This window comes from Amblyraja radiata, chromosome 17, assembly GCF_010909765.2.
Source record: "Amblyraja radiata isolate CabotCenter1 chromosome 17, sAmbRad1.1.pri, whole genome shotgun sequence".
Classification (NCBI taxonomy): Eukaryota; Metazoa; Chordata; class Chondrichthyes; order Rajiformes; family Rajidae; genus Amblyraja; species Amblyraja radiata.
Genome location: NC_045972.1, coordinates 6316166 through 6340935, shown reverse-complemented (window position 1 = coordinate 6340935; position 24770 = coordinate 6316166). Strand labels below are relative to the sequence as shown.

The 24770-nt window shown below is 45.1% G+C and overlaps 1 protein-coding gene across 2 annotated transcripts in view; it reads right to left on the bottom strand.

Moving 5' to 3' along the window:
* fanca (FA complementation group A) overlaps positions 1-24770 on the bottom strand; it is a 151310-nt gene that overhangs the window by 2191 nt on the left and 124349 nt on the right. For both annotated transcript variants that reach the window (XM_033035659.1, XM_033035660.1), the window contains exons 36-42: positions 24139-24251; positions 21082-21223; positions 8455-8517; positions 7258-7363; positions 4495-4570; positions 1704-1866; positions 166-258 (exon numbers count right to left, since the gene is read on the bottom strand). In XM_033035659.1, the coding sequence (XP_032891550.1) occupies positions 166-258; positions 1704-1866; positions 4495-4570; positions 7258-7363; positions 8455-8517; positions 21082-21223; positions 24139-24251 (756 nt within the window). The remainder of the gene's footprint in view (positions 1-165; positions 259-1703; positions 1867-4494; positions 4571-7257; positions 7364-8454; positions 8518-21081; positions 21224-24138; positions 24252-24770) is intronic.

Sequence of the window (24770 nt, the reverse complement as noted above, 5' to 3'; positions counted from 1 at the left end):
ATTTCTAATTTAATGTGGAGAATCTAAGTTTGCATTTTGTTCCCATGAGTGCAACTTTTTTTATTTAAAGTGCCAAGTATACTCCTGTTCAATAAGGTTAGAAAGTATGAAATCAGCAACTTCTGTACGAAATTATCATTAATGAATTTTATTGGAATCTCTTACTTTGTTGTGCTGTGAAATTATTTGACCAGAACAGCTCGGAATGACACGAAGGAGGAACCTCCGCCCCTTAGTTATCAATTCCAAAGGATCAGGCTGCAAACACAAGCAAAGTTTAATTATTGATAAAAGATACAATCCAATAACTTAGATTGATTTCCTCACAATCCCTGTTCTTACACTATGTTACCATGCAAAACAAAATAGCTCTTTACTCAGTGCTACATTACAGTTTCCTGTTACTCAAGAAAGAACTCTGCTATTGAACAGTAGTAAAACAATTCACATCAGAAGCACAGTTATGACTGCTTTGAATTATTATAGCCAATTAAAGGTTTAAGGGGCTGACCCACTTGGGTGACCTAATTGGCGAGTTTTAAGAAATGACACGTTGAAGACCTCCTTCGACTAGCTGCAACTAACTTCTGGAAAATTGAACACCGAATAGTGGAGAGTGAAGACTACCTCCTACGATCTCCTTCAACCTCCCTTCGACTATGATGAAGACTATTTTCGACTACCATGCCGACCTACGACTAAACCTACGAATAAAAAGAGTTTCGATTTTTTCCAAGGTGGCCTTTTTTTACTCGTGGGCATTTTTTAACATATTGAAAAAAACGCCGCGACCTAGCTGAGGCCTCGAGTACGCGGAGACCACTCTTGAGCATGAAGGAGAGTTACGAAGACCTCTTACGACCTCGTGTCGACCATGCTGCAAGTATGAGTCGAGGGCAAACTCGCCAGAACTCGCGGATTAGGTCGCCCAAGTGGCACAGGCCCTTTACACAGGGTGGTTGCAAATGGTACCGCTGAATATTTTTGCAACCTTCTTGACTGGCAATGTAACTCTGAGTAATCTAAAAACAGGACATTGTTAACCTAAATTTTAAACCCATGACACTCAACTGAATGCACAACAGATTTACCAATACTGACACTGGACTACATTCTGAAGCCATTCACAAGGTGAGACTTAAGTACCAAGTAGTCATTTAAATTGAATCAATAGTAGTGTACTCAATGTTTGCATCTGCTGCTATTATCTAAAAGTAATGGGCTGGTTGCAGAAGGTATACTTGGCTAGTACTGGTTTAACTGAAATGAATAAAATGAAAAAAAAATATTTTTTAAATGTGTTAATTCTACAGATGTCACCCACTACAGCAAATCTAACAATTACTTAAAGTTTACTTTAGAGATACTGCGCAGAAACGGGCCATGGACCAGCGATCCCCGCACACTAACATTCTCCTACACACCAAGGACAGTTAACATTTATACCAAGTCAATTAGCCTACAAACCTGTACCTCTTTGGAACAATACAATTTTGAAATAAATGATGGTGATGGTATATAACAACTAGATTATTCTCATTGTCATCACACGGCAGCTGGAACTACAGCTTTCAACAGAAAGAACTCTGCTATTGAACAGTAGCAAAACAATTTTTGAACTGAAAACCTTTTGGGCTCAAAGTGGAACATAGCAATTTGGGAGCAAGAGATTAACCATTTCTGTTGATTAACTTGGAAGTTACCTGGTTGGAGTTTTGCAAATCGGGCTGATCCGAGACTGGGATGATATTTTCTCCATCGAGGAAGAGCTTGACCATTGCCGAATGCAGAGTGATGGCTACGAACAGAAAATCTGAGTGCTTGATGATTGAGGAAACCAGCTTTGGATCCAGAATAATCATTAAACTATTGGGAAATTAAGAAATATTAATGACACCCCGCACTGCGAAGGTTCTACTTTCTTATGCAAAATAATGTCAGCATTTAAGAAAACATTTATTTTTAGGTCAAAGAAGTCCACTTGCGATGCTTCACTTGAATAATAAAATGCATTCAAGGTTCAAAAACTGCCAGTTGCTTATAAAGACGTGTCTGTGAAGAAGCTTCAGATTTACATTGATTGCAAATATAACATTTGGAAAATAGATTTTTCTAAGAGCTTAACATCTGTAGTTGGAAAGTTACCAGAGAGTATTCTGAGGGATAGGTTATACAGGCATTTGAATGGGCAAGGGCTGCTAAGGGATAGTCAGCATGGTTTTGTACGTGGGAGGTCATGTCTCACGTCGACCTACGTCCACCCGCGACAAGCTCCGACCCTGACAATTCAGTCGCCGGTACCTGTCGCAGGTTAACGTAGGTAGTCGCCAATGGAATTCACCGACATCGTCATCCTGGCGACAACCTACGACAGGGGAAGACAAGTTACGTCAAGCCCACAGTCACCAAAAGGTTTTGAACATTTAAAATTCCAGTGGCTACAAGAAAAACGTTACGACTTTTTAGGCGACAACTCACGACCATACAGGCATCACCCCGCGACCATGTGGCGACAGCCTAGTTGCCGAAAAAAATCGCCTAAGTGGGACAGGCCTTTGTTTGAACTTGAGCAGGTAGGATGTGTCTTTACACTTCCGAATTCATTATGCTACTACCATCAGCAGTTGTATCATCAATGTTTCTATAGAGTTAGATAGAGCTGTAGGGGCTAGTGGAATCAAGGGATATGGGGTGAAGGCAGTCATGGGTTATTGATTGGGGACGATCAGCCATGATCACAATGAATGGCGGTGCTGGCTCGAAGGGCCAAATGGCCTCCTCCTGCACCTATTTTCTATGTTTCTAATGAAGATAAGTGAGCCAGTAACTTCAGCAGCCATACATGCCCAGGCCATAACACCCCCACCACCGTGTTTCACAGATGAGGTGGTATGCTTTGGATCTTGGGCAGTTCCTTCTCTCCTCCATACTTTGCTGTTGCCATCACTCTGATATAAGTTCAACTTCCTCATCTGTCGACAAGACCTTTTCCAGAACTGTGGTTGCTCTTTTAAGTACTTCTTGACAAACTGTAACCTGGCCAAAGCAGAAGTGTCCATGTGGCGGGGCTGGAAACTGGAAGTATCCTGAGCTAATTCTGCCACCACCATAATCTATTTGAACAAGTGACGGCTACCACTGATTGTCGTCGGAAGCTTCCGTCCTTTTCAGGACGGACGATTACAGCGATGTCAACATTTGAAACATGGAAGATGGACACAAAAGAAGACCCGGCCATCCTATTTTTGTGGCTAACCAGTGGTTTGCATCTTGCAGTGTAGCCTCTGTATTTCTGTTCATGAAGTCTTCCGCGGACAGTGGTCATTGACAAATCCACACCCGACTCCTGAAGAGTGTTTCTGATCTGTCGGACAGGTGTTTGGGGATTTTTTTAATTATAGAGAGAATTCTTCTATCAGCTGTGGAGGTCTTCCTTGGCCTGTCAGTCCCTTTGCGATTAGTAAGCTCACCAGTGCTCTCTTTCTTCTTAATGATGTTCCAAACAGTTGATTTTGGTAAGCCTAAGGTTTGGCTGATGTCTCTAACAGTTTTATTCTTGTTTCTCAGTCTCATAATGACTTCTTTGACTTTCATTGGCACAACTTTGGTCCACGTGTTGATAAACAGCAATAAAAGTTTCCAAAGGTGATGGAAAGACTGGATGAAAGACTAGGTGCTGAGAGCTCTCTTATACCCGCATTAAGGAGGCAATTATACACACATGAGCATTTACAAACACTTGTGAAGCCATGTGTCCCAAACATTATGGTGTCCTGAAATGAGGGGACCATGTATAAACACAGCTGTAATTACTACATGGTGAAACCAAAATGTATAAAAATACCCTTTAATAAAATCTGACAATGTGCTCTTTAACCTCGTGTAATTTTTTCTATTACAAATCTCAAATTGTGGAGTACAGAGGCAAAGAAATAAATGATGGGTCTTTGTCCCAAACATTATGGAGGGCACTGTATAGTGAGAGGTTGAGTAGTCTGGGCTTTATCCCTTAGAGCACAGGAAGATGAGGGGTGATCTTTTGAGGTGTATAAGATCTTGAGAGGAATTGATCAGGTAAACGCACAGTCTCTTGCCCAGAGTAGTGGAATAGAGGACCAGAGGATATAGGTTCAAGGTGAAGGGGAAAAGATTTAATAGGAATTTGAGGGGCAACTTTTTCACACAAAGGGTGGTGAGTGTATGGAACAAGCTGCCAGAGTTGAGGCTGGGAGTATCCCAACATTTAAGAAACAGACAGGTACATGGATAGGACAGGTTTGGAGGGATATGGACCAAGCGCAGGCAGGTGGGACGAGTGTAGCTGGGACATGTGGGCCGGTGTGGGCAAGTTGGGCGGAAGGACCTGTTTCCACACTGTATCACTCTATGATGAGTCTATGAGATACATCATCAAGTTTTAAATTCAATTTTAAATCAAACCATTTGGGGCTTAAACAGATTTCATTAATAGCTTACACTAGCTACATATTATACCTGTAAAAGACAATAGGAAGCAGCTTTCTTTCCACATCTGAGATCATGCTGAATAGGATCTGGTGTGGCTTGTAATCTGTTGCATTGGAGGGGAAGAAATGGCATAAGCTCATGTCTTTTTAAAAGGTTTTTATGACCAAACATTAACATAAATCTTACTAATCTCTTGCATAATTAATTATTGTCCATTCACTTAGTGATGAACCTATACTCCAATCATGACTATTCTGGAACTTTACACTCTTTCTATGACAACACACTCATGATGGGATCCCGTTGGAGGTGATGAAAATGTCAGAGGATGATGTGCTGTATGTGAAGGCTGATGGAGTTTGCATACAACACGTCATCCTGTGACATTCCCGCCACCTCCAACGGGATCCCACCATTAGTCACTCTTCCCCTCTCCATCCCTTCCTGCTTTCCACAGAGCGTTCCCTCCACAACTCCCTGTTCCTTATCCCTTCCCACCCAAACTACTTCCTCCCAAGGAACTTTCCCCTGCAACCACAAGGGATGCAACCTGTCCCTAGACCTCCTCCCACAACTCTGTCCAGGGACTCCGATAGTCCTTTCAGGTCAGGCAGAGGTTCACTTGGACCTCCTCCAACCACATCTACTGGATCTGGCGTGGGCTCCTTTACATCGGCGAGACCTAATGCAGACTGGGCGAAGATTTCGCTGAAAGCTTACGCTCTGTCCAGCTTGGTTGCCCATCTCCCGGTTGCTAAACACTTCAACTCCCCCTCTCATTCCCACTCACCTTCCTGTCCTGGGCCTCCTCCACTGTCAGAGTGAGGCCACCTGCAAACTGGAGAAACAGCACTTCATCATTCGTTTGGGAGCTTACAACCCAGCAGTATGAACATTGATTTCTCTAATTTCAAGTAACCCCTGCATTTCCTCCCCTCTCTCTCCCCTTTCCCACACCCTGGTCATACTACCAGTCCTATTCTTTACATCTTTGTATCAGTCTTGTTACACCTTCCCCAGCCAACAGAAGGCCATTCTGGGCTTCACCCTTCTTGAGATCATCTCTGCACGGCCCATATTTGTTCTGGCCTTTTTTTTTAAGGTTAGTTTAGAGATACTGCATGAAAACAGGCACTTTAGCCCATCGAGTCCGCACCGGCCAGTGATCTCTGCACAGTAGCACCATCCTACACACGAGAGACAATTTACAATTTTTAACAAAGCCAAATTAACTTACAAATGTGTACGTCTTTGGAGTGTGGGAGGAAACTTGTGCACTCGAAGAAAACCCATGCGGTAACGGGGAGAACATACAAACTTTGTACAAATAACACCCGTAGTTAGGATCGAACCCATGACTTTGGCACTGTGAGGCAGCAACTACCGCTGTGCCCTCTGTGCCTTTTATCGCTTCCAGTTTATCACCCCCCCCTTCCCATCACCTCTACTTTCAGTCCGAAGAAGTGTTCCAACCCGAAACGTCACCTATTCTTTTTCTCCAGAGATACTGCCTGACCCACCGAGTTACTCCAGCATTTTGTGCCTATCTTCGGTATAAACCAGCATCTGCAGTTACTTCCTACACAGAAATAGGCCATCCTGTCCAACTAATCCACTTTGGCATTTGTTCTGCCCTTATCTCCTGCTTTTCCTGTGCTTATATGAAGTTAACCCTCGACGTTTCTCCACCTCGTGCCTGTGTAATCTCTACAACAATTCATGGCGGCTCGATTTCTTTATAGGCATACAGCTAAGCTCTTAACTAATGGAAACATTCTCCAGTGTCCACTTTATCAAACCCTATAATAATCTTGAAAACTAATATTATGTTTGCATGTTCAGATTGCAAAGGAAACCGGTTTAATGTTGTAGGCCCCTTATACCATTTCGATCCAATTTATATTGGTGTGGCTGAAATTCTCCAGTTATTCTAAAATATTTTTACTCACTTCCTTGATATACCTTTACTAATATGCTTTATACCAGTGGTTCTTAACCTTTTTGGCATATGTACACGCATACGCGAACACAATACTGTGTGTCGTATGTACCTTTGTCAGGTTCCTAAAAATGGGCTCAACAAATGGATATGTTATTTATGACCCCTTCATGGCCCCCGGTAAAGCCCCAAACGACCCCCCCATGGGGGTCCTGACCCCCAGATTAAGAACTGCTTTATACAAAATATTTGTATTTGCCTGTCCCGATGTTTCTGTAGCTATTCTTGGTTCCTCACAATGCATGCTTGTCTCATCATATCAGTAAATAAAACAAAGGGCCTGTCCCACTTTCACAACCTAATTCACAACCTTTTTTTACTCGTGGACATTTTTCATCATGTTGAAAAAACGCCCCGACCTACTTGATGACACGAGTACCTACGACTGGCATCACAACCTACCTATGACCTCGTGACGACCATGCTGCGAGTATGAGTCAAGGGCTAACTCGACAGAGGTCGTGAATTAGGTCGTGAAAGTGGGTCAGGCCCTTTACTCATTCTTTCCACTTTTGGTTAGCCATCTTTTAAAGATTCCTATTCTAGAACTGTAGTGGCTTCATAGCCATCAGTACCTAACTTCCTTTGTTCTTTCCATACCCCCCTTTTCCAATTGTGTGTGTATTTAAGCTGTTTGCATTTATTTCTCAAAGTCGGTTCCTTTGAGTGCCGATAACTTCAGTTTGGTGTGGGTAATATGCATCGAGATGGTCATTATCTTACAAGTTATAAAATAGACAGGATTTGATACATTAGTGACAAATAAATCAGTTCAAAGTCAAATAACCTACCCTTGTTTACCACCATAAAGATATCAAGCCAGGGTTGGTTCTGCTCCTCTAAAATCATGATCATATCAGCGCATGTTTTTAATGGAACAGTTAAGTCAGAGGTTTCCTTTTAAAAAATAAATGAATGTCAGATGTTTGGCAATGTCAGAGCCAGAAAATTCGATCCAAACTCCAAATCATTTACATGGAACACACATTAAATACACCCGAGTATCACGAAAATTAACCATTTTGCACCCTTTGCAATAAGAAATAAAGAGAGAAATAATTCAAGTTAACAGAACTCCGAAAAAGCTGTAGGCAAATTGACCGATACATCTGCAAAGTAATTGCCAGAGGAAATCTGCCCTCTGGCATTTGTATTCACTGCAGTTTAGAAGGATGAGGGGCTATCTTATAGAAACATATAAAATTATAAAAGGGCTGGACAAGCTAGATGCAGGAAAAATGTTCCCAATGTTGGGCGAGTCCAGAACCAGGGGCCACAATCTTAGAATAAAGGGGAGGTCATTTAAGACTGAGGTGAGAAAAAACTTTTTCACCCAGAGTTGTGAATTTATGGAATTCCCTGCCACAGAGGGCAGTGGAGGCCAAGTCACTGGTTGGATTTAAGAGAGAGTTAGATAGAGCTCTAGGGGCTAGTGGAGTCAAGGGATATGGGAAGAAGGCAGGCACGGGTTATTGATAGGGGATGATCAGCCATGATCACAATGAATGGCGGTGCTGGCTCGAAGGGCCGAATGGCCTCCTCCTGCACCTTTTTTATATGTTCTATGTTTCTCTTTAGCTGGTGTGGGTATATTATGTTGCAGGCCCACCATTGCGGAAACGCCATACAGTCTCCTCATTTCAGGGTGGTGCAGAAGAAGCAATTAGCCCCTGCTTTGTCACAGATGAACACAGTCTTTCCAACCAGAATGTAAGTAGACAGAAGCTACGCTAGTTATAATTTTATATGTAGAAACATTACCGGCAACATTTCCTCAGCAGAATACTGTCGATTTGTTATCTGACGAAAGGCCATCAAACCGAAAACTTTAACTCTTCCTTCGAAGATTGTAACTGACCCGCTGAGTATTTCCAGCATTACTTTGTCAAATTTCTAGCGTATGTAAACCATTTTCATCTTTGGTCGAACACCGACGCAAACTTTTGGGGATGATGTGACATCTTTTGGGGATGATGTGACAACCTTACCTTTGGTTGCAGGAGTGACGAAACCAAATGCATCAAAGTCAGATATAGGACAGAAACCTGGAACTGAAGCAAAGCGAATGATTGCACCAAATTTCATGAGCCCACAGATTGTTGATACTAACAGTGCAGTGAGAGATCTCCGTTCAACACAACATTGCTTTATGCAATTGGGTCTTGATTAAGCTAGAAAAGCTAACCCCTGCATTCCCTCTCTCTCCATCCCTCCCCCACCAAAGTCACACCAGCTTTTCATTCTCGTCTAGCACACAGCTAACAATGGCCCGTTTCCTTTATCACTGTTACTTTTTTGCATATAGAAACATTAAAATAGGTGCAGGAGGAAGCCATTCAGCACTTCGAGCCAGCACCGCTATTCATTGTGATGGCTGATCATCCCCAATCAATAACCCGTGTCTGCCTTCTCCCCATGTCGGCACAAATGATGTCGGAAAGAAGGGGATGAATATTCTGCAGCGTGACGTTAGAGAGCTCGGAAAAATGCTGAAAAGCAGGACCTCCAGGGTTGTTATCTCCGGTTTGCTTCCAGTTCCTCGTGCTGGCGAGAGCAGGAACAGGGAGATACGGGACCTGAACGTGTGGCTGAGGAACTGGTGCACGGGGCAGGGATTTAGATTCTTAGATCACTGGGATCTGTTTTGGGGTAAGGGGGAACTGTACAAAAGGGACGGATTGCATCTTAACAGGTGTGGGACCAGCATTCTGGCAGGCAGGTTTGCCACTGCTACACGGGTGGTTTTAAACTGAATAAGGGGGGTGGGGTGTCGAATGGGCTAGTGGAGGATGGAGTTAAAGGGAAAGGGTTTCTTAAATGTGTGAGCGTAGAGACAGAGGGGTGTAAAATGAGGGTAGAAGCAATAGGTAGCAAGGTGAAAAGTAAAAGTGGCAGGCAGACAAAACCAGGGCAAAAATCAAAAAGGGCCACTTTTCAACAAAATTGTATAAGGGGTAAGAGTGTTGTAAAAACAAGCCTGAAGGCTTTGTGTCTCAATGCAAGGAGCATTCGTAATAAGGTGGATGAGTTGAATGTGCAGATAGCTATTAATGACTATGATATAGTTGGGATCACGGAGACATGGCTCCAGGGTGACCAAGGCTGGGAGCTGAACATCCAGGGATATTCAATATTCAGGAGGGATAGAGAGAAAGGAAAAGGAGGTGGGGTAGCGTTGCTGATTAGAGAGGAGATTAACGCAATGGAAAGGAAGGACATTAGTTTGCAGGATGTGGAATCGGTATGGGTAGAGCTGCGAAACACTAAGGGGCAGAAAACGCTGGTGGGTGTTGTGTACAGGCCACCTAACAGTAGTAGTGAAGTTGGAGATGGTATCAAACAGGAAATTAGAAATGCGTGCGACAAAGGCAAAACCGTTATAATGGGTGACTTCAATCTACATATAGATTGGGTGAATCAAATTGGCAGGGGTGCTGAGGAAGAGGATTTTTTGTAATGTATGCGGGATAGTTATCTAAATCAACATGTAGAGGAACCAACGAGAGAGCAGGCTATTTTAGACTGGGTATTGAGTAATGAGGAAGGGTTAGTTAGCAGTCTTGTTGTACGTGCCCCCTTGGGCAAGAGTGACCATAATATGGTTGTGTTCTTCATTAGGATGGAGAGTGACATTGTTAATTCAGAAACAATGGTTCTGAACTTAAAGAAAGGTAACTTTGAGGGTATGAGACGTGAATTGGCCAAGATTGACTGGCAATTAATTCTAAAAGGGTTGACGGTGGATATCCAATGGAAGACATTTAAAGACTGCATGGATGAACTACAAAAATTGTTCATCCCAGTTTGGCAAAAGAATAAATCAGGGAAGGTAGTGCATCCGTGGATAACAAGGGAAATCAGGGATAGTATCAAAGCGAAGGATGATGCGTACAAATTAGCCAGAAAAAGCAGCATACCGGAGGACTGGGAGAAATTCAGAGACCAGCAGAGGAGGACAAAGGGCTTAATTAGGAAAGGAAAAATAGATTATGAAAGAAAACTGGCAGGGAACATAAAAACTGACTGCAAAAGTTTTTATAGATATGTGAAAAGAAAGAGATTAGTTAAAACAAATGTAGGTCCCTTGCAGTCAGAAACGGGTGAGTTGATCATGGGGAACAAGGATATGGCGGACCAATTGAATAACTACTTTGGTTCCGTCTTCACTAAGGAAGACATAAATAATCTGCCGGAAATAGCAGGGGACCGCAGGTCAAAGGAGTTGGAGGAATTGAGTGAAATCCAGGTTAGCCGGGAAGTGGTGTTGGGTAAATTAAATGGATTAAAGGCCGATAAATCCCCAGGGCCAGATAGGCTGCATCCCAGAGTACTTAAGGAAGTAGCTCCAGAAATAGTGGATGCATTAGTAATAATCTTTCAAAACTCTTTAGATTCTGGAGTAGTTCCTGAGGATTGGCGGGTAGCAAACGTAACCCCACTTTTTAAGAAGGGAGGGAGAGAGAAAACGGGGAATTACAGACCAGTTAGTCTAACATCGGTAGTGGGGAAACTGCTAGAGTCAGTTATTAAAGATGGGATAGCAGCACATTTGGAAAGTGGTGAAATCATTGGACAAAGTCAGCATGGATTTACAAAAGGTAAATCATGTCTGACGAATCTTATAGAATTTTTCGAGGATGTAACTAGTAGCGTGGATAGGGGAGAACCAGTGGATGTGGTGTATCTGGACTTCCAGAAGGCTTTCGACAAGGTCCCACATAAGAGATTAGTTTACAAACTTAAAGCACATGGAATTGGGGGTTCCGTATTGATGTGGATAGAGAACTGGCTGGCAAACAGGAAGCAAAGAGTAGGAGTAAACGGGTCCTTTTCACAATGGCAGGCAGTGACTAGTGGGGTACCGCAAGGCTCAGTGCTGGGACCCCAGCTATTTACAATATATATTAATGATCTGGATGAGGGAATTGAAGGCAATATCTCCAAGTTTGCGGATGACACTAAGCTGGGGGGCAGTGTTAGCTGTGAGGAGGATGCTAGGAGACTGCAAGGTGACTTGGATAGGCTGGGTGAGTGGGCAAATGTTTGGCAGATGCAGTATAATGTGGATAAATGTGAGGTTATCCATTTTGGTGGCAAAAACAGGAAAGCAGACTATTATCTAAATGGTGGCCGACTAGGAAAAGGGGAGATGCAGCGAGACCTGGGTGTCATGGTACACCAGTCATTGAAAGTGGGCATGCAGGTGCAGCAGGCAGTGAAGAAAGCGAATGGTATGTTAGCTTTCATAGCAAAAGGATTTGAGTATAGGAGCAGGGAGGTTCTACTGCAGTTGTACAGGGTCTTGGTGAGACCACACCTGGAGTATTGCGTACAGTTTTGGTCTCCAAATCTGAGGAAGGACATTATTGCCATAGAGGGAGTGCAGAGAAGGTTCACCAGACTGATTCCTGGGATGTCAGGACTGTCTTATGAAGAAAGACTGGATAGACTTGGTTTATACTCTCTAGAATTTAGGAGATTGAGAGGGGATCTTATAGAAACTTACAAAATTCTTAAGGGGTTGGACAGGCTAGATGCAGGAAGATTGCTCCCGATGTTGGGGAAGTCCAGGACAAGGGGTCACAGCTTAAGGATAAGGGGGAAATCCTTTAAAACCGAGATGAGAAGAACTTTTTTCACACAGAGAGTGGTGAATCTCTGGAACTCCCTGCCACAGAGGGTAGTCGAGGCCAGTTCATTGGCTATATTTAAGAGGGAGTTAGATGTGGCCCTTGTGGCTAAGGGGATCAGAGGGTATGGAGAGAAGGCAGGTACGGGATACTGAGTTGGATGATCAGCCATGATCATATTGAATGGCGGTGCAGGCTCGAAGGGCCGAATGGCCTACTCCTGCACCTAATTTTTATGTTTCTATGTTTCTATGTTTCTATTCCACTAGCCCCTAGAGCTCTATCTAACTCTCTCTTAAATCCATCCAGTGATTTGGCCTCCACTGCCCTCTGTGGCAGGGAATTCCATAAATTCACAACTCTCTGGGTGAAAACGTTTTTTCTCACCTCAGTCTTAAATGGCCTCCCCTTTATTCTAAGACTGTGGCCCCTGGTTCTGGACTCGCCCAACATTGGGAACATTTTTCCTGCATCTAGCTTGTCCAGTCCTTTTATAATTTTATATGTTTCTATAAGATACCCCCTCATCCTTCTAAACTCCAGCGAATACAAGCCTAGTCTTTTCAATCTTTCCTCATATGACAGTCTCGCCATCCCAGGGATCAATCTCGTGAACCTACACTGCACTGCCTCAATCACAAGGATTCTTTCATTCATTTGTTCGACATCTCTCGACATCACCATCTATATCTCTCGTTTCCCTTTCCCGTGACTTTCAGTCTGAAGAAAGGTCTCGACCCGAAACGTCAGCCATTCCTTTTCTCCAGAGACGCTACCTGAGGCACTAAGTTACTCCAGCATTTTGTGTCTGTCTCTGGCTGTTCTGGATGTTTAACACACACATTTCAATCTATTTCAGCTTTACTTGGCTGTTCCCGACGTGCCATCTTGCACTTGTCATTGAACCAGAGTTGACCACGTTGCTTGATGGTAACGGCAGAGTGAGGATAAGCTGAGCAGAGGGGTTCTACATTGTGGTAGTGCACAGCTCTACGGTTGATGCTGTGTCACTGTGCCTCATGGATGTTGAGCTTTGCATTGCCACATCGGTTCAGGGTCCATTACACTTAGCATGTTTGTAATGTCACACATCTCAATGGAAGGTGGCCTCATTGTGAAGACTGGACCATCTCTACAAGGACTGTGCACTGTACAGTACTGAAGACTAATGGGCCTGTCCCACTTACGCAACTTTTTCGGCGACTTCCGGCACCCGTCATAGGTCACTGCAGATCGCTGAAAATTTTCAACATGTTGAAAATCCAGCGGCGACCAGAACAAGGTATGACTTTTTTGGGCGACTACTCACGACCATACAGGCTTCACCCCGCGACATGTCACCAGGGTGTCGCCTGTATGATCGTGAGTCATTTCCTCAGTCGCCCAAAGAGTCTTAGCGTCTTTCTGGTCACCGCTGGATTTCAAACGTCGCGTAAGTGGGACAGGCCCATTACACACTTGAATTAGACATGTCACCAGCCAGGCTGTTCCAGTACAATTACAGCATCGCACATTGTGGAGACAGTCCACATGCTGTAATGGACAGATGCATCTGCCGTAGGTATTTGACAAGAATGTGGTCCAGGTTGGGTCCTTATATCACAACATGGGCCCAGAAAGGCAGCTGCAGCTCACGTCGCAGCGGCCTCTGCAGTCCGTCTGTCTTTTTATTATTTTTTGTCTCGTTTGAATGTAGTTTTTATTAAAAATATTTTGTGTATGTGTGTGGGTGGCGGGGGGTGGGGGAAACGTTTTAAATCTATCCCCTGCACGGAGAACCCGACCTTTTCTCTGTCGGGTCTCCGTTGTCGTTGGGGCCGAGCAACGTGGAACCGGAACGACCTGGGGCTCCAGTCGCGGAGCTGCGGACTTACCCACCATCGCGGAGCTGGCCGAGTTCGGAGCGGGTGGAGCTGTGGTGGCGCGCGGCTGCGACCTGACCCCGGAGATTCGGGGTCTCCAACCGCAGGTCTGGTGGACAGTGACACCGGGAGCCCGCGGGTCCCTGCTGGGAGGCCGCTTTTCGGGGCTTCCGCAACGGCGACTTCTCCCGCCCGAGTTGCAGGGTTGAAGATGACCTGGAGCGGGGCCTTACATCATCGCCCGGCGCGGCTTGGAATGGCTGCGGGACTTTGCTAGCGCCCGCCGGGGGCTCCAACACCAAGACCCGGAGCGTGGCCTTGCATCACCCGGCGCGGCGTAAATGGCTGCGGGACAATTACCATCGCCCGCCGGGGGCTTTGACTCTGACATCGGGAGGAGAATGAGGAGTGCAGGGGAGAGATAAGTCTTTGCCTCCCATCACAGCGAGGAGGAGATGCGCTGTGATGGATGTTTGTGTAAATTGTGTTGTGTCTTGGTTCTTTCTTGTGTGTATGACTGCAGAAACAACATTTCGTTTGAACCTCAATGGGGTTCAAATGACAAATAAATTGTATTGTATTGTATTGCATCTTCCAGAACTCTGTCCGTTCAGTCAGTGGTGGAGCTTCTGTGCTACATGGGTACTCTGCAGTCCACGCACTTGCTTCCTTCAGTGCTACGTCCAAATGTAGTTCAACAAACAGCACTGATTTATCAACTGAGGGAAGACAGTAGGAGCTAATCAAAAGGACGTTTAGTTCCATATATTTGACCTGATACCATGAGACTTCATGAGGTTTAGTTTAGAGATACAGTGCGGAACAGGCCCTTCTGCAAACTGAGTCCGTACTGACCAGCGATCCACGCACATTAACACTATCCTAAAGGGCCTGTCCCACTTACGTGTCCTTGGCACGCAAATTACGCGACCTCGTGGTCGCGTTAAGGTGTGCGGGCTTCGTATGGCCTCGCAGAGTCGGTCCAACGTAGAAGCACGGAGGGGTATGTAGTTGTGCGCGACATCGCGCGGGGCTCCGAATTTTTTGTAGCAAACAAAATCTTTGCGCATCAACGGCCTGTCACGGAACTGACGGCCAAAGTGGGACAGGCCCAAGAACCTGGCGTGATGCAACGTCTCACCTCCAACAGCAGCAGAAGCAGGCAAACGATCACCGAACTCGGCCTGGGGCTCACGGCCGTTGCGGTCCGGATCCGCCCCCACATCTACTCCCAGAGCGGGGCCAAGAAAATTGAAGATGGACACAAAATGCACGAGTTATGCCCCTGTCCCACTTAGGAAACCTGAACGGAAACCTCTGGAGACTTTGCGCCCCACCCAAGGTTTCCATGCGGTTCCCAGAGGTTTTTGTCAGTCTCCCTACCTGCTTCCACTACCTGCAACCTCCGGCAACCACCTGCAACCTCCGGGAACCGCACGGAAACCTTGGGTGGGGCGCAAAGTCTCCAGAGGTTTCCGTTCAGGTTTCCTAAGTGGTACAGGGGCATAACTCAGCGGGACCGGCAACATCTCTGGAGAGAAGCAATGGGTGACGTTTCAGGTCAAGACCCTTCTTTTCTGACTGAAGAAAAGTCTCGACACGAACATCACCCATTGCTTCTCTCCAGAAATGCTGCCGGTCCCGCTGAGTTACTCCAGCTTTGTGTCCATCTTCAAATGACGTCACGCGCTCCAGACGGCTGTGCATGTAATCACGCCGGACCATCACGGCTCAACGCGACCACGAGATCGCGTAATTTGCGTGCCAAGGACACGTAAGTTGGACAGGGCATTAACTCGCACATTAAGGACAATTTACACTTATACTGAGCCAATTAACCTGCAAACTTGTATGTCTTTGGAGTGTGGGAGGAAACTGGAGATCTCAGAGAAAATCTACGTGGTCACGGGAAGAACATTAAAAACTCTGTAGAGACAGCACCTGTAGTTGGGATGTAAGAGCTGCAAGAGCTGCAACTCTACCTTTGTGCCACCGTGCCGACAGTTTTGTCACAACTGTATTTGGTGCCCGAGTTGAGACCAGAGGCACCATCTTCTGGTTTTACTTCATTTTTGTTTAAATGAAGCAAAACTAGTATAACTGAATGAGACACAAAAAGCTGGAATATCTCAGTGGGACCGGCAGCATCTCTGGAGAGAAGGAATGGGTGACATTTTGGGTTGAGACCCTTCTTTAGACCGAGAGTCAGGGGAAAGGGAGACACAGAGATATGGAAGGGTGAGGTGTGAAAACAAGACATCAATGGGGACGAAGTTCAAGGAAAAGGTAGAATAGATCATTGTGAGCTGGGAGAAGGTGACAACGAAGCAAACAGAGATAACATTTAATGAAGACTGATCAGAGAACTAGGATGGGGAGGGATGGAGAGAGAGGGAAAGCAAGGGTTACTTGAAGTTAGGGAAGTCAATATTCATACCGCTGGGGTGTAAGCTACCCAAGCGAAATACGAGGTGTCGTTCCTCCAATTTGCGTTGGACCACACTTGCCAGGCCTCTTCAGAATCAACCACACATGCAGGGTGGACCAGCAATGGATGGCAAATTTACTTACTTAAAGCATCTTAGTGCATATTGCACATATTACACATTTAATTTAAAACAGTTACCCTTTCTTAGCAACAAATAAACTCCACCTTGGTCAATGTCCATTCTGTGAGACTGACTTCACTACAAGATTTAACTCAAACTGCTGAGATTCTGAGAACCACTAGGGGCAGTAGATTTCCATGCATTCTTAAAATGTTAAAAGTATTAAAAAGTAAGAAACTAATAGATTAATGGAAGCACCAACCCTCAAATAATTTTATCTGATACAAAACGAATGGAAATGTTAAAGTAAACAACAAAGACTACTTCTTAATAACAATATGTATCTTCCCATGCAGGGACCCACTTTAAATAAGCCTAAAAGGGATGGATTGCATCCTTGTCGTGGTCGGGGAGCTTGTGTGTCTCAGTGACCCCTAGAGCTATGCCAGCGGGAGATTCGTCTCCTGTTAATGTCTCCCATGCAGGACAGGTCGAAGGGTAGAGGCGAGACGTGGAGCGATCCACTGGTCCTCCAGGTTGGAGGTTGAGCACAGGGCAAACAACCCTGTCTCGTAAAACAAATATGTTACGGAAGCAGCAACTGAAGGAATCAACACTACTGGGCGTGATGGACATCCAGGGTTATCGACAGATGCTAGGATGAATGTCAACGGTGAAAGCTGAAAGGAAGCCACTGGCAGGAAGGTGGAGCTTCTAAATGCCAAATATAAGACTAGGATAGGTTTCTGGAATGTACGAACAATGCACGACACAGGGAAACTAGCACAAGTGACATTAGAGATGAGACGCTACAACCTAGATATTCTTGGAGTCAGTGAAAGTAGATGGACGGGATCAGGGAGACTTAGGACCAGCACAGGGGAGACAGTGTTGTACTCAGGAAGGGATGGCGAGAATCACAGAGAAGGAGCAGCCATCATTTTAAAGAAAGGAGTAGAGAATAGTTTGATAGAGTGTGAACCTGTCAATAGTAGACTCGTGAAGATCAGAATGGGGGGGGGAAGCAAATTAATACAACCATCATCCAGTGTTATGCTCCAATAAACAATAGTGATGATAGTGTTAAGGATGAAATCTATGAGCAACTACAGGCTGTTAGAAAACGCACCAAGACATGACATGAAGGTTGTGATGGGAGACCTGAATGCCAAGGTTGGACACAACAACACAGACCAGGAAAGAGCTATGAAGGAAAAAGGTCTGTGGTACTATGAATGAGAATGGAGAGAGACTAACACAACTCTGCACCACTTACAACCTAGTAATTGGAGGGACACCCTTTCTGCACAGAGACATCCACAAACTGACATGGTGCTCTCCAAATGGAAAGGATAAGAATCAGATAGACCACTTGATGATTAATGGCACATGGACATGCTCATTACTTGATGTTAAGGTTAAACGATGAAGTGATGTTGGTAGTGACCACCTGGCTGTTCTCAAAGTATAACTGAAGAAAGCAGGGTGCAAACAGACAGGCAGGCAACAGTTTGACATTGAGAAACTAAATGACCGAAAAGTGAAAGGCTCTTTCATGTTACAATTAAGGAACAGGTTTCAGGCTCTAGCAGATATGGATGATCACACAGAGCCAAATGCAAATGATATTAATACTGTGTGGGAACAAACCAAAATAGCTTATGTGAAAACCAGCGAAGCCTGCCTGGGGTTTAAGCAGAAGACAAAAAAGGAGTGGATGACTGAAGGCACATGGCAAAGCATTGAAAACAGGAAAAAATTAAAGAAGCAAATAAAGTCCAAACGGCTGCAAGAAAGATGCAAGATGCTGTACCAAGAAGCAAACAAAGCAGTTCAGAGGAAAGGCAAAGCTGACAAACGGGCGTACCTGGAAGATCTTGCTAATCAAGCAGAAGATGCAGCTGAGAAAGGGGAGCAAGGGAAGGTCTACAAGATAACCAAGATAATCTGTGGCAAATATCGTCGAACCACTGAGACACCAATTGTAGACAAAAAGGGCCGACTCCCAACTACAGAAGCAGAACAAGAAGCTTGCTGGGTGGAACACTTCAATGAAGTACTGAATAGAGCACCGCCCATAATAAAGGCTAACACCCAACATGCAGAGGATGACCTGGACAATAGCACTGAACCACCAACTCAGGAGGAAATTGTTACAGCCATTAAGACTCTCAAAAATGGAAAAGCCCCAGGCCAAGATAACCTCAATGCAGAACTGTCCAAGGCAGACCCAGAACTTGCAGCTGAAGTATTTGTACCACATTTCACAGCTATTTGGGAAAGGAAGGATATACCTGATGACTGGTCGGAAGGAGTCATCATTAGGATACCAAAGAAAGGCAACTTAAGCGAGTGTAACAATTGGAGAGGGATCACTCTTCTATCAATTCCAAGCAAGATTCTGGCAAAGATTATTATACAATGTATCTCAGACGTAGTAGACAAACAGCGCAGGAAAGAACAGGCAGGATTTTGTGGTGGGAGGGGATGCATTGACCAGATATTTGCCCTTCGTAACATACTAGAACAGTGTAGAGAGTGGCAGAGTCAGATATACATCAACTTTGTTGATTTCGAGAAAGCATTTGACAGCATCCACCGACACAGCCTCTGGGGCATACTACGAATGTATGGGATCCCACAGCCTATGGTCGAAGTCATTTAGAGTTTCTATGCCAACTTCTCTTGTAGAGTAGGGAACAGTACCCACACATTCCAGGTGAAGACAGGAGTCCGACAAGGGTGTGTGATGTCAGTGCTACTCTTCAATATTGTTATTGACTGTGTGATGCGTCAGACAACCGAAGACCAAGCAAGAGGCATACGATGGACCCTCTTCTCAGCATTGGAAGACCTTGATTTTGCTGATGACTTGGCTCTGGTCTCCCACACTCACAAGCACATGCAGGAAAAAACATCCCGAATCAGTGACTTTGCACAACAAATTGGCCTGAAGATAAACCAGAAAAAATCTGAAGTAATGACACTAGACATCCAAAACCCCTTGACAATCCAAGTGAATGGAAACGATCTTCCCATAACTGAGGAGTTGACCTATCTTGGTAGCAAAGTCAGACACGATGGTGGAGCACACAATGACATCAAGGACCGGCTAAACTAGGCTAGGAATGTTTTCAGAATGCTGAACAATGTATGGAGGTCCCAGCAATACAGCGCCAAGACCAAGCTGGTTATACCAGAGCTGTGTCCTCTCCACCCTCCTATAGGGCTCGGAATGCTGCAGAATGAAGCAGCTGTTGGTCTTCCATGCTAAGAACCGGAAAAGAAACCTTCGAATATTTTGGCCAAACGCCATATCCAACCAAGATCTCCTTGCTCAATGCCAAGAGAGCATGGACACCATCATCATGAGATGTCGCTGGAACTGGATTGGCCATATACTGAGAAGAGAACCAGACAGTATCCCAAGAATAGCCCTGCACTGGACAACAGAAGGGAAAAGGGAAAGAGGGAGACCCAAAACCTCCTGGCGTCGAACTGTAGAGGAGGAAATGAAAACAATGGAGCTGACCTGGGCTGGTGTCCAGAAGCTCGCCCAGAACATACAGGAGTGGAGGACCTTTGTTGCTGCCCTACATGCCAGGAGGCATAATAGGCAGTAATAAAGTAAAGGGCCTGTCCCACCAGCATGCGACTCCATGCGACAAGCGCGACCTAACGTGGTCGCATGAGCCGTACGGCCTCGCGGGGCCGGTCCCACTTCGATCGCCGGAGCCGTATGGAGTTGTGCGGAGCTGGTCCAGAGATCACGCGGGGCTACAAAAAACTGACCGTGTTCAAGAATTCCCCGTGACAACGACCTGCCGGCCCGCAGCCGCCTCGGCGCCGTACGCACCGCCTCGACGGGCATACGCAGCGTCTTGACGCCGTACATCACCCGCGAACTTCCCGCGGACTTCGCTCGAACTTGACGTCACTCACTCGACCTCCGCGCGGCCCCCGCTTCCGGTTTGGTCGCGCTCGCCGCATGCTCGTGGGACAGGCCCTTAAGTAAGTAAAAGGGATGGGCGGAAAAAGTAACGCAGGAAAATGTATTAAAACAGAGGAAGTTTTCAGAAGAATGGTCCCACCCCAACACATCATCTGTCTACAAAAGACTTTGTTGCTGAACCTTTTAGAACTCATTACTCTCTTGAGAGAACATCATTGCAGGAAGATAGACACAAAACGCTGGAGTAACTCAGCGGGACAGGCAGCATCTCTGGAGAGAAGGAATGGGAGACGTTTTGGGTCGAGACCCTTCTCCAGACTGGTCCCTCATCATAGGAATGTGCAATTTGACAATGTTGAGAATGCAAGCTGAAACATCCACAATGTAATGACACCATGGTGTTATTGGAATGCAACCTTTACAAAAACAATGCCTTAAAGTTACCTACAGACGATAAACAAGTGTTAAACATGGTAGCTAATCTCTAATACTGTAACCAAATAGACTATACAAAAAAATATTTTGATCAATATTTTTATGATGAATCTTTTTACGCAGTAGCCTTTGATGTCTTCTTCCACAAAGTTGACAGATTGCAAGAACATGTGTTGTTATAGATTACCTCTTTATTTTCAGCACAGATTTCTCTCATTGCTGTCTGCAGCATCTTCAGGCTATTCCCCCTCTGCAGGGTGAAGTACAAGAAGGCACCAAGCACCCAGGGGGAACAGGGTGGACCACTTTCCAATTTTCCTACAAGTAACCTGCGACAATTGAAATAAAACGTGAAAATATCAATTTCCCTTCATTAAGTTTTGTGTCTCAACTGTTACGATAATCTGAGTAAAAAGCCACCAAGGGCCCCAACCGATTGCTTAACCTGTTAAGTAAGTAAGTTTATTGGCCTAGTATTCACATACAAGGAATTTGCCTTGGTGCTCCGCCCACAAGTAACAACATGACATACAGTGACAGTTACGAATGACTCAGAAAACACTAAACATTAATAATAATAAAACATTAATGATAAAACACCATTGATCAAGCATGTGAACCAACAAAATACCAGATCAAAGGGAGGCTACAGATTTTTGGCTGTTGAGTAGAGCAACTACTCGTGGATAAAAACTGTTTTTATGTCTGGCTGTGGCAGCTTTGACAGTCCGGAGTCGCCTTCCAGAGGGAAGTGATTCAAAGAGTTTGTGGCCAGGGTGAGAGGGGTCCGAGATGATCTTGCCCGCTCGCTTCCTGGCCCTTGCAGTGTACAGTTCATCAATGGAGGGAAGGTTGCAGCCAATAATCTTCTCTGCTGATTGGACGATTCGCTGTAGCCTCCAGGTGTCGTGCTTGGTGGCTGAGCCAAACCAGGCCATGATGGAGAAGGTGAGGACAGACTCTACGATGGCCGTGTAGAATTGGAACATCATTGCCTGTGGCAGATTGTGCTTCCTCAGCTGCCGCAGGAAGTACATACTCTGTTGGGCCTTTTTGACTGTGGAGTCGATGGTGGCGCCCCAAATAAGGTCCTTGGAGATGACCTTGGTCCTTGTTATTCTGCAGGATCAATCGTTTATTCATATACTCCCAAAATGTATCTGACCCCATAAAGGACTTAAAACGCAAACCTTCTCAAGCTGAAGAATCACAACACACAGAAGCCGTGTGCAAACATTTTCAAAAGCCACAGATGGCGACACCAACCAAAGCTGAAGTTAGTGTTCAAGTCTTTGATTAACTTGGCTGCTTTTCTTAGACACAGTGAAGTCTATATGGAGAGTGTGGTCTGTGTGATGGACTGGGCCACATCCACAACTCTCTGCAATTGCTTGCAGTCTTGTGCAGAGCTGGTCGCAGGTCAAGCTGTCACGCAACCCAACAGTATACTTTCTGTGGTGCATCTGGAGAATTTTGTGAGAGGTATCCGTTTTTAAGCCAAATTTCCTCAGTCTCCTGAGGAAGTAGAGGCACTGGTGCGTCTTTGTGGCTGTCGCTTCAATGTGGTTGGTCCACCACATATAGTTGGTAATAGTTACGCCAAGGAACATTAAGCTCTCAAACAGTTCCACTTTGGCAATGTTGATGCTGACTGGGATATGTTCCCCGCTATGCTCCTCGTGGTGACATTGAGGGAGAGGTTGTTGTCCTGACACCAGACCGATTCCTGGGATGGCAGGACTTTCATATGAAGAAAGACTGGATAGACTCGGCTTGTACTCGCTAGAATTTAGAAGATTGAGGGGGGATCTTATAGAAACTTACAAAATTCTTAAGGGGTTGGGCACGCTAGAGCAGGAAGATTGTTCCCGATGTTGGGGAAGTCCAGAACAAGGGGTCACAGTTTAAGGATAAGGGGGAAATCTTTTAGGACCGAGATGAGGAAAACATTTTTCACTGGAATCTCTGGAATTCTCTGCCACAGAAGGAAGTTGAGGCCAGTTCATTGGCTATATTTAAGAGGGAGTTAGATGTGGCCCTTGTGGCTAAAGGGATCAGGGGGTATGGAGAGAAGGCAGGTACAGGATACTGAGTTGGATGATCAGCCATGATCATATCGAATGGCGGTGCAGGCTCGAAGGGCCGAATGGCCTACTCCTACACCTATTTTCTATGTTTCTATGAGACCATGTGACTCAATACCCCATCTCCTTTCTGTACTCTACCTCATCATGGTTTGTGATCCAGCCCATCACAGTGGTGTCGTCTGCAAACGTAGATGGAGATCGAGCCAAGTTTGGCTGCAGAGTCGCCAGTGTAAAGGGAGCAGAGTTGGGGACTAATAACGCATCCTGGTGGGACACTGGTCTTGAGAATTATTATGGAGAAGGTGCTGATTATGGTGTGTGAGTCAGAAGGTTGAGCATCCAGTGGCAGGGGGAGGGGGTGTTGATTCCCAGGTCCATGAATGTGGTGAAGTTACTCCCTACCACACACCACCAGAGGACCTTCACCAGAAGGACTACAGCAGTTCAAAGTGGTGGCTCATTACTACCTCGAGAACCATTAGGAATGGGTTGGTCTTGCCAGTAACACCCAGTTCTCCAAAAAATAAATACCAAATGATGAATACAAAACACACAAAAGGGAGATAGTCCAGAAATGCCACATCACCAGGTTCAGCAATTGCTACTTTCCTGTAACCATCAGGTTTTTGACCAAACCCACAGAACCTAATCCCATCTCAGCAAGGGAACAATGCAGACTAAATCCTACACATACATCAGGCCAATTAACCTACAAACCTGTACGTCTTTGGCGTGTGGGAGGAAATTGAAGATCTCGGAGAAAACCCACGTGATCACGGGGAGAACGTACAAACTCCGTACAGACGGCACCATCGTCAGGATCGAACCCGTGTCTCCGGCACTGCATGCGCTGCAAGGCAGCAACTCGACCCCTACTGCCCTTTTTGTACGAGTTATGCTCTTGTGCATTGTCAGTCTAAGTGCCTGTGATGCTTCAGCCAGCAAGATTTTCATTGACCTGCAACTCACCATACTTGTGCATGCAACAGTATTACTAGAACATTCAGAGCATCTAACAACTAATTTGATATGATTTTTAATGTGGAGCTCGTTGAAGAACATTCATAATGTTCCAGAGTTCCGGGGAGGATCTTCACTTGTTCAAACCCTACTTGGTTTTCTTTTGTCATTATTCATTCCCCTTTTCCCTGGATTACCTGCTCGCCCAGAGCTGGCTGTCAAGCATCGTCTGTAGTTCTCTGGGAAATGGGGTGTCACTAGAGCGTTTCCATTGTGTGCAGAGTACAGGCTCCAGTCTTGCCCACCAATACTGCATGGAGAAGAAACAAAAAAGCTGGCATTAGGAACAAGGTTTAGTCATCTCACACGGAACACATTTTCCAAGATATCAAAGAGTTAGAAGGTGAATCACAATTGAGACTAAATAGATATATAGTCATATTAAGATTGGGGAGAGGGGTGGTGGTTAATTAATCTTGGTAGCTCTGATTTCTAAGCATGAAGAACTTTCTAAACAATGTATTTTTGAAACACATCATATAACACTCTACATTTGCATTCAAATACCCAGGATTCTTGTTTTTTTAAATGGCGGTATAGCCCATTTGAAATGAGTAAAATAGTAACACATGAAAGCAGAAATGGGATGGTATCATTGTTAACCGCTTGACTCAATCTTTCGATTTATCCTTCTGGGAACAAATTTTCATCATTGATATTCTGGAGCAATGCCGTTAAATTCCATCTTTTTTTTTAATCTCCCTCCTCCGTTAGACGTGGAAAACTAATTTCTAATAAGCCACAAATTTTTGGGAGTCATTCTTCGCAT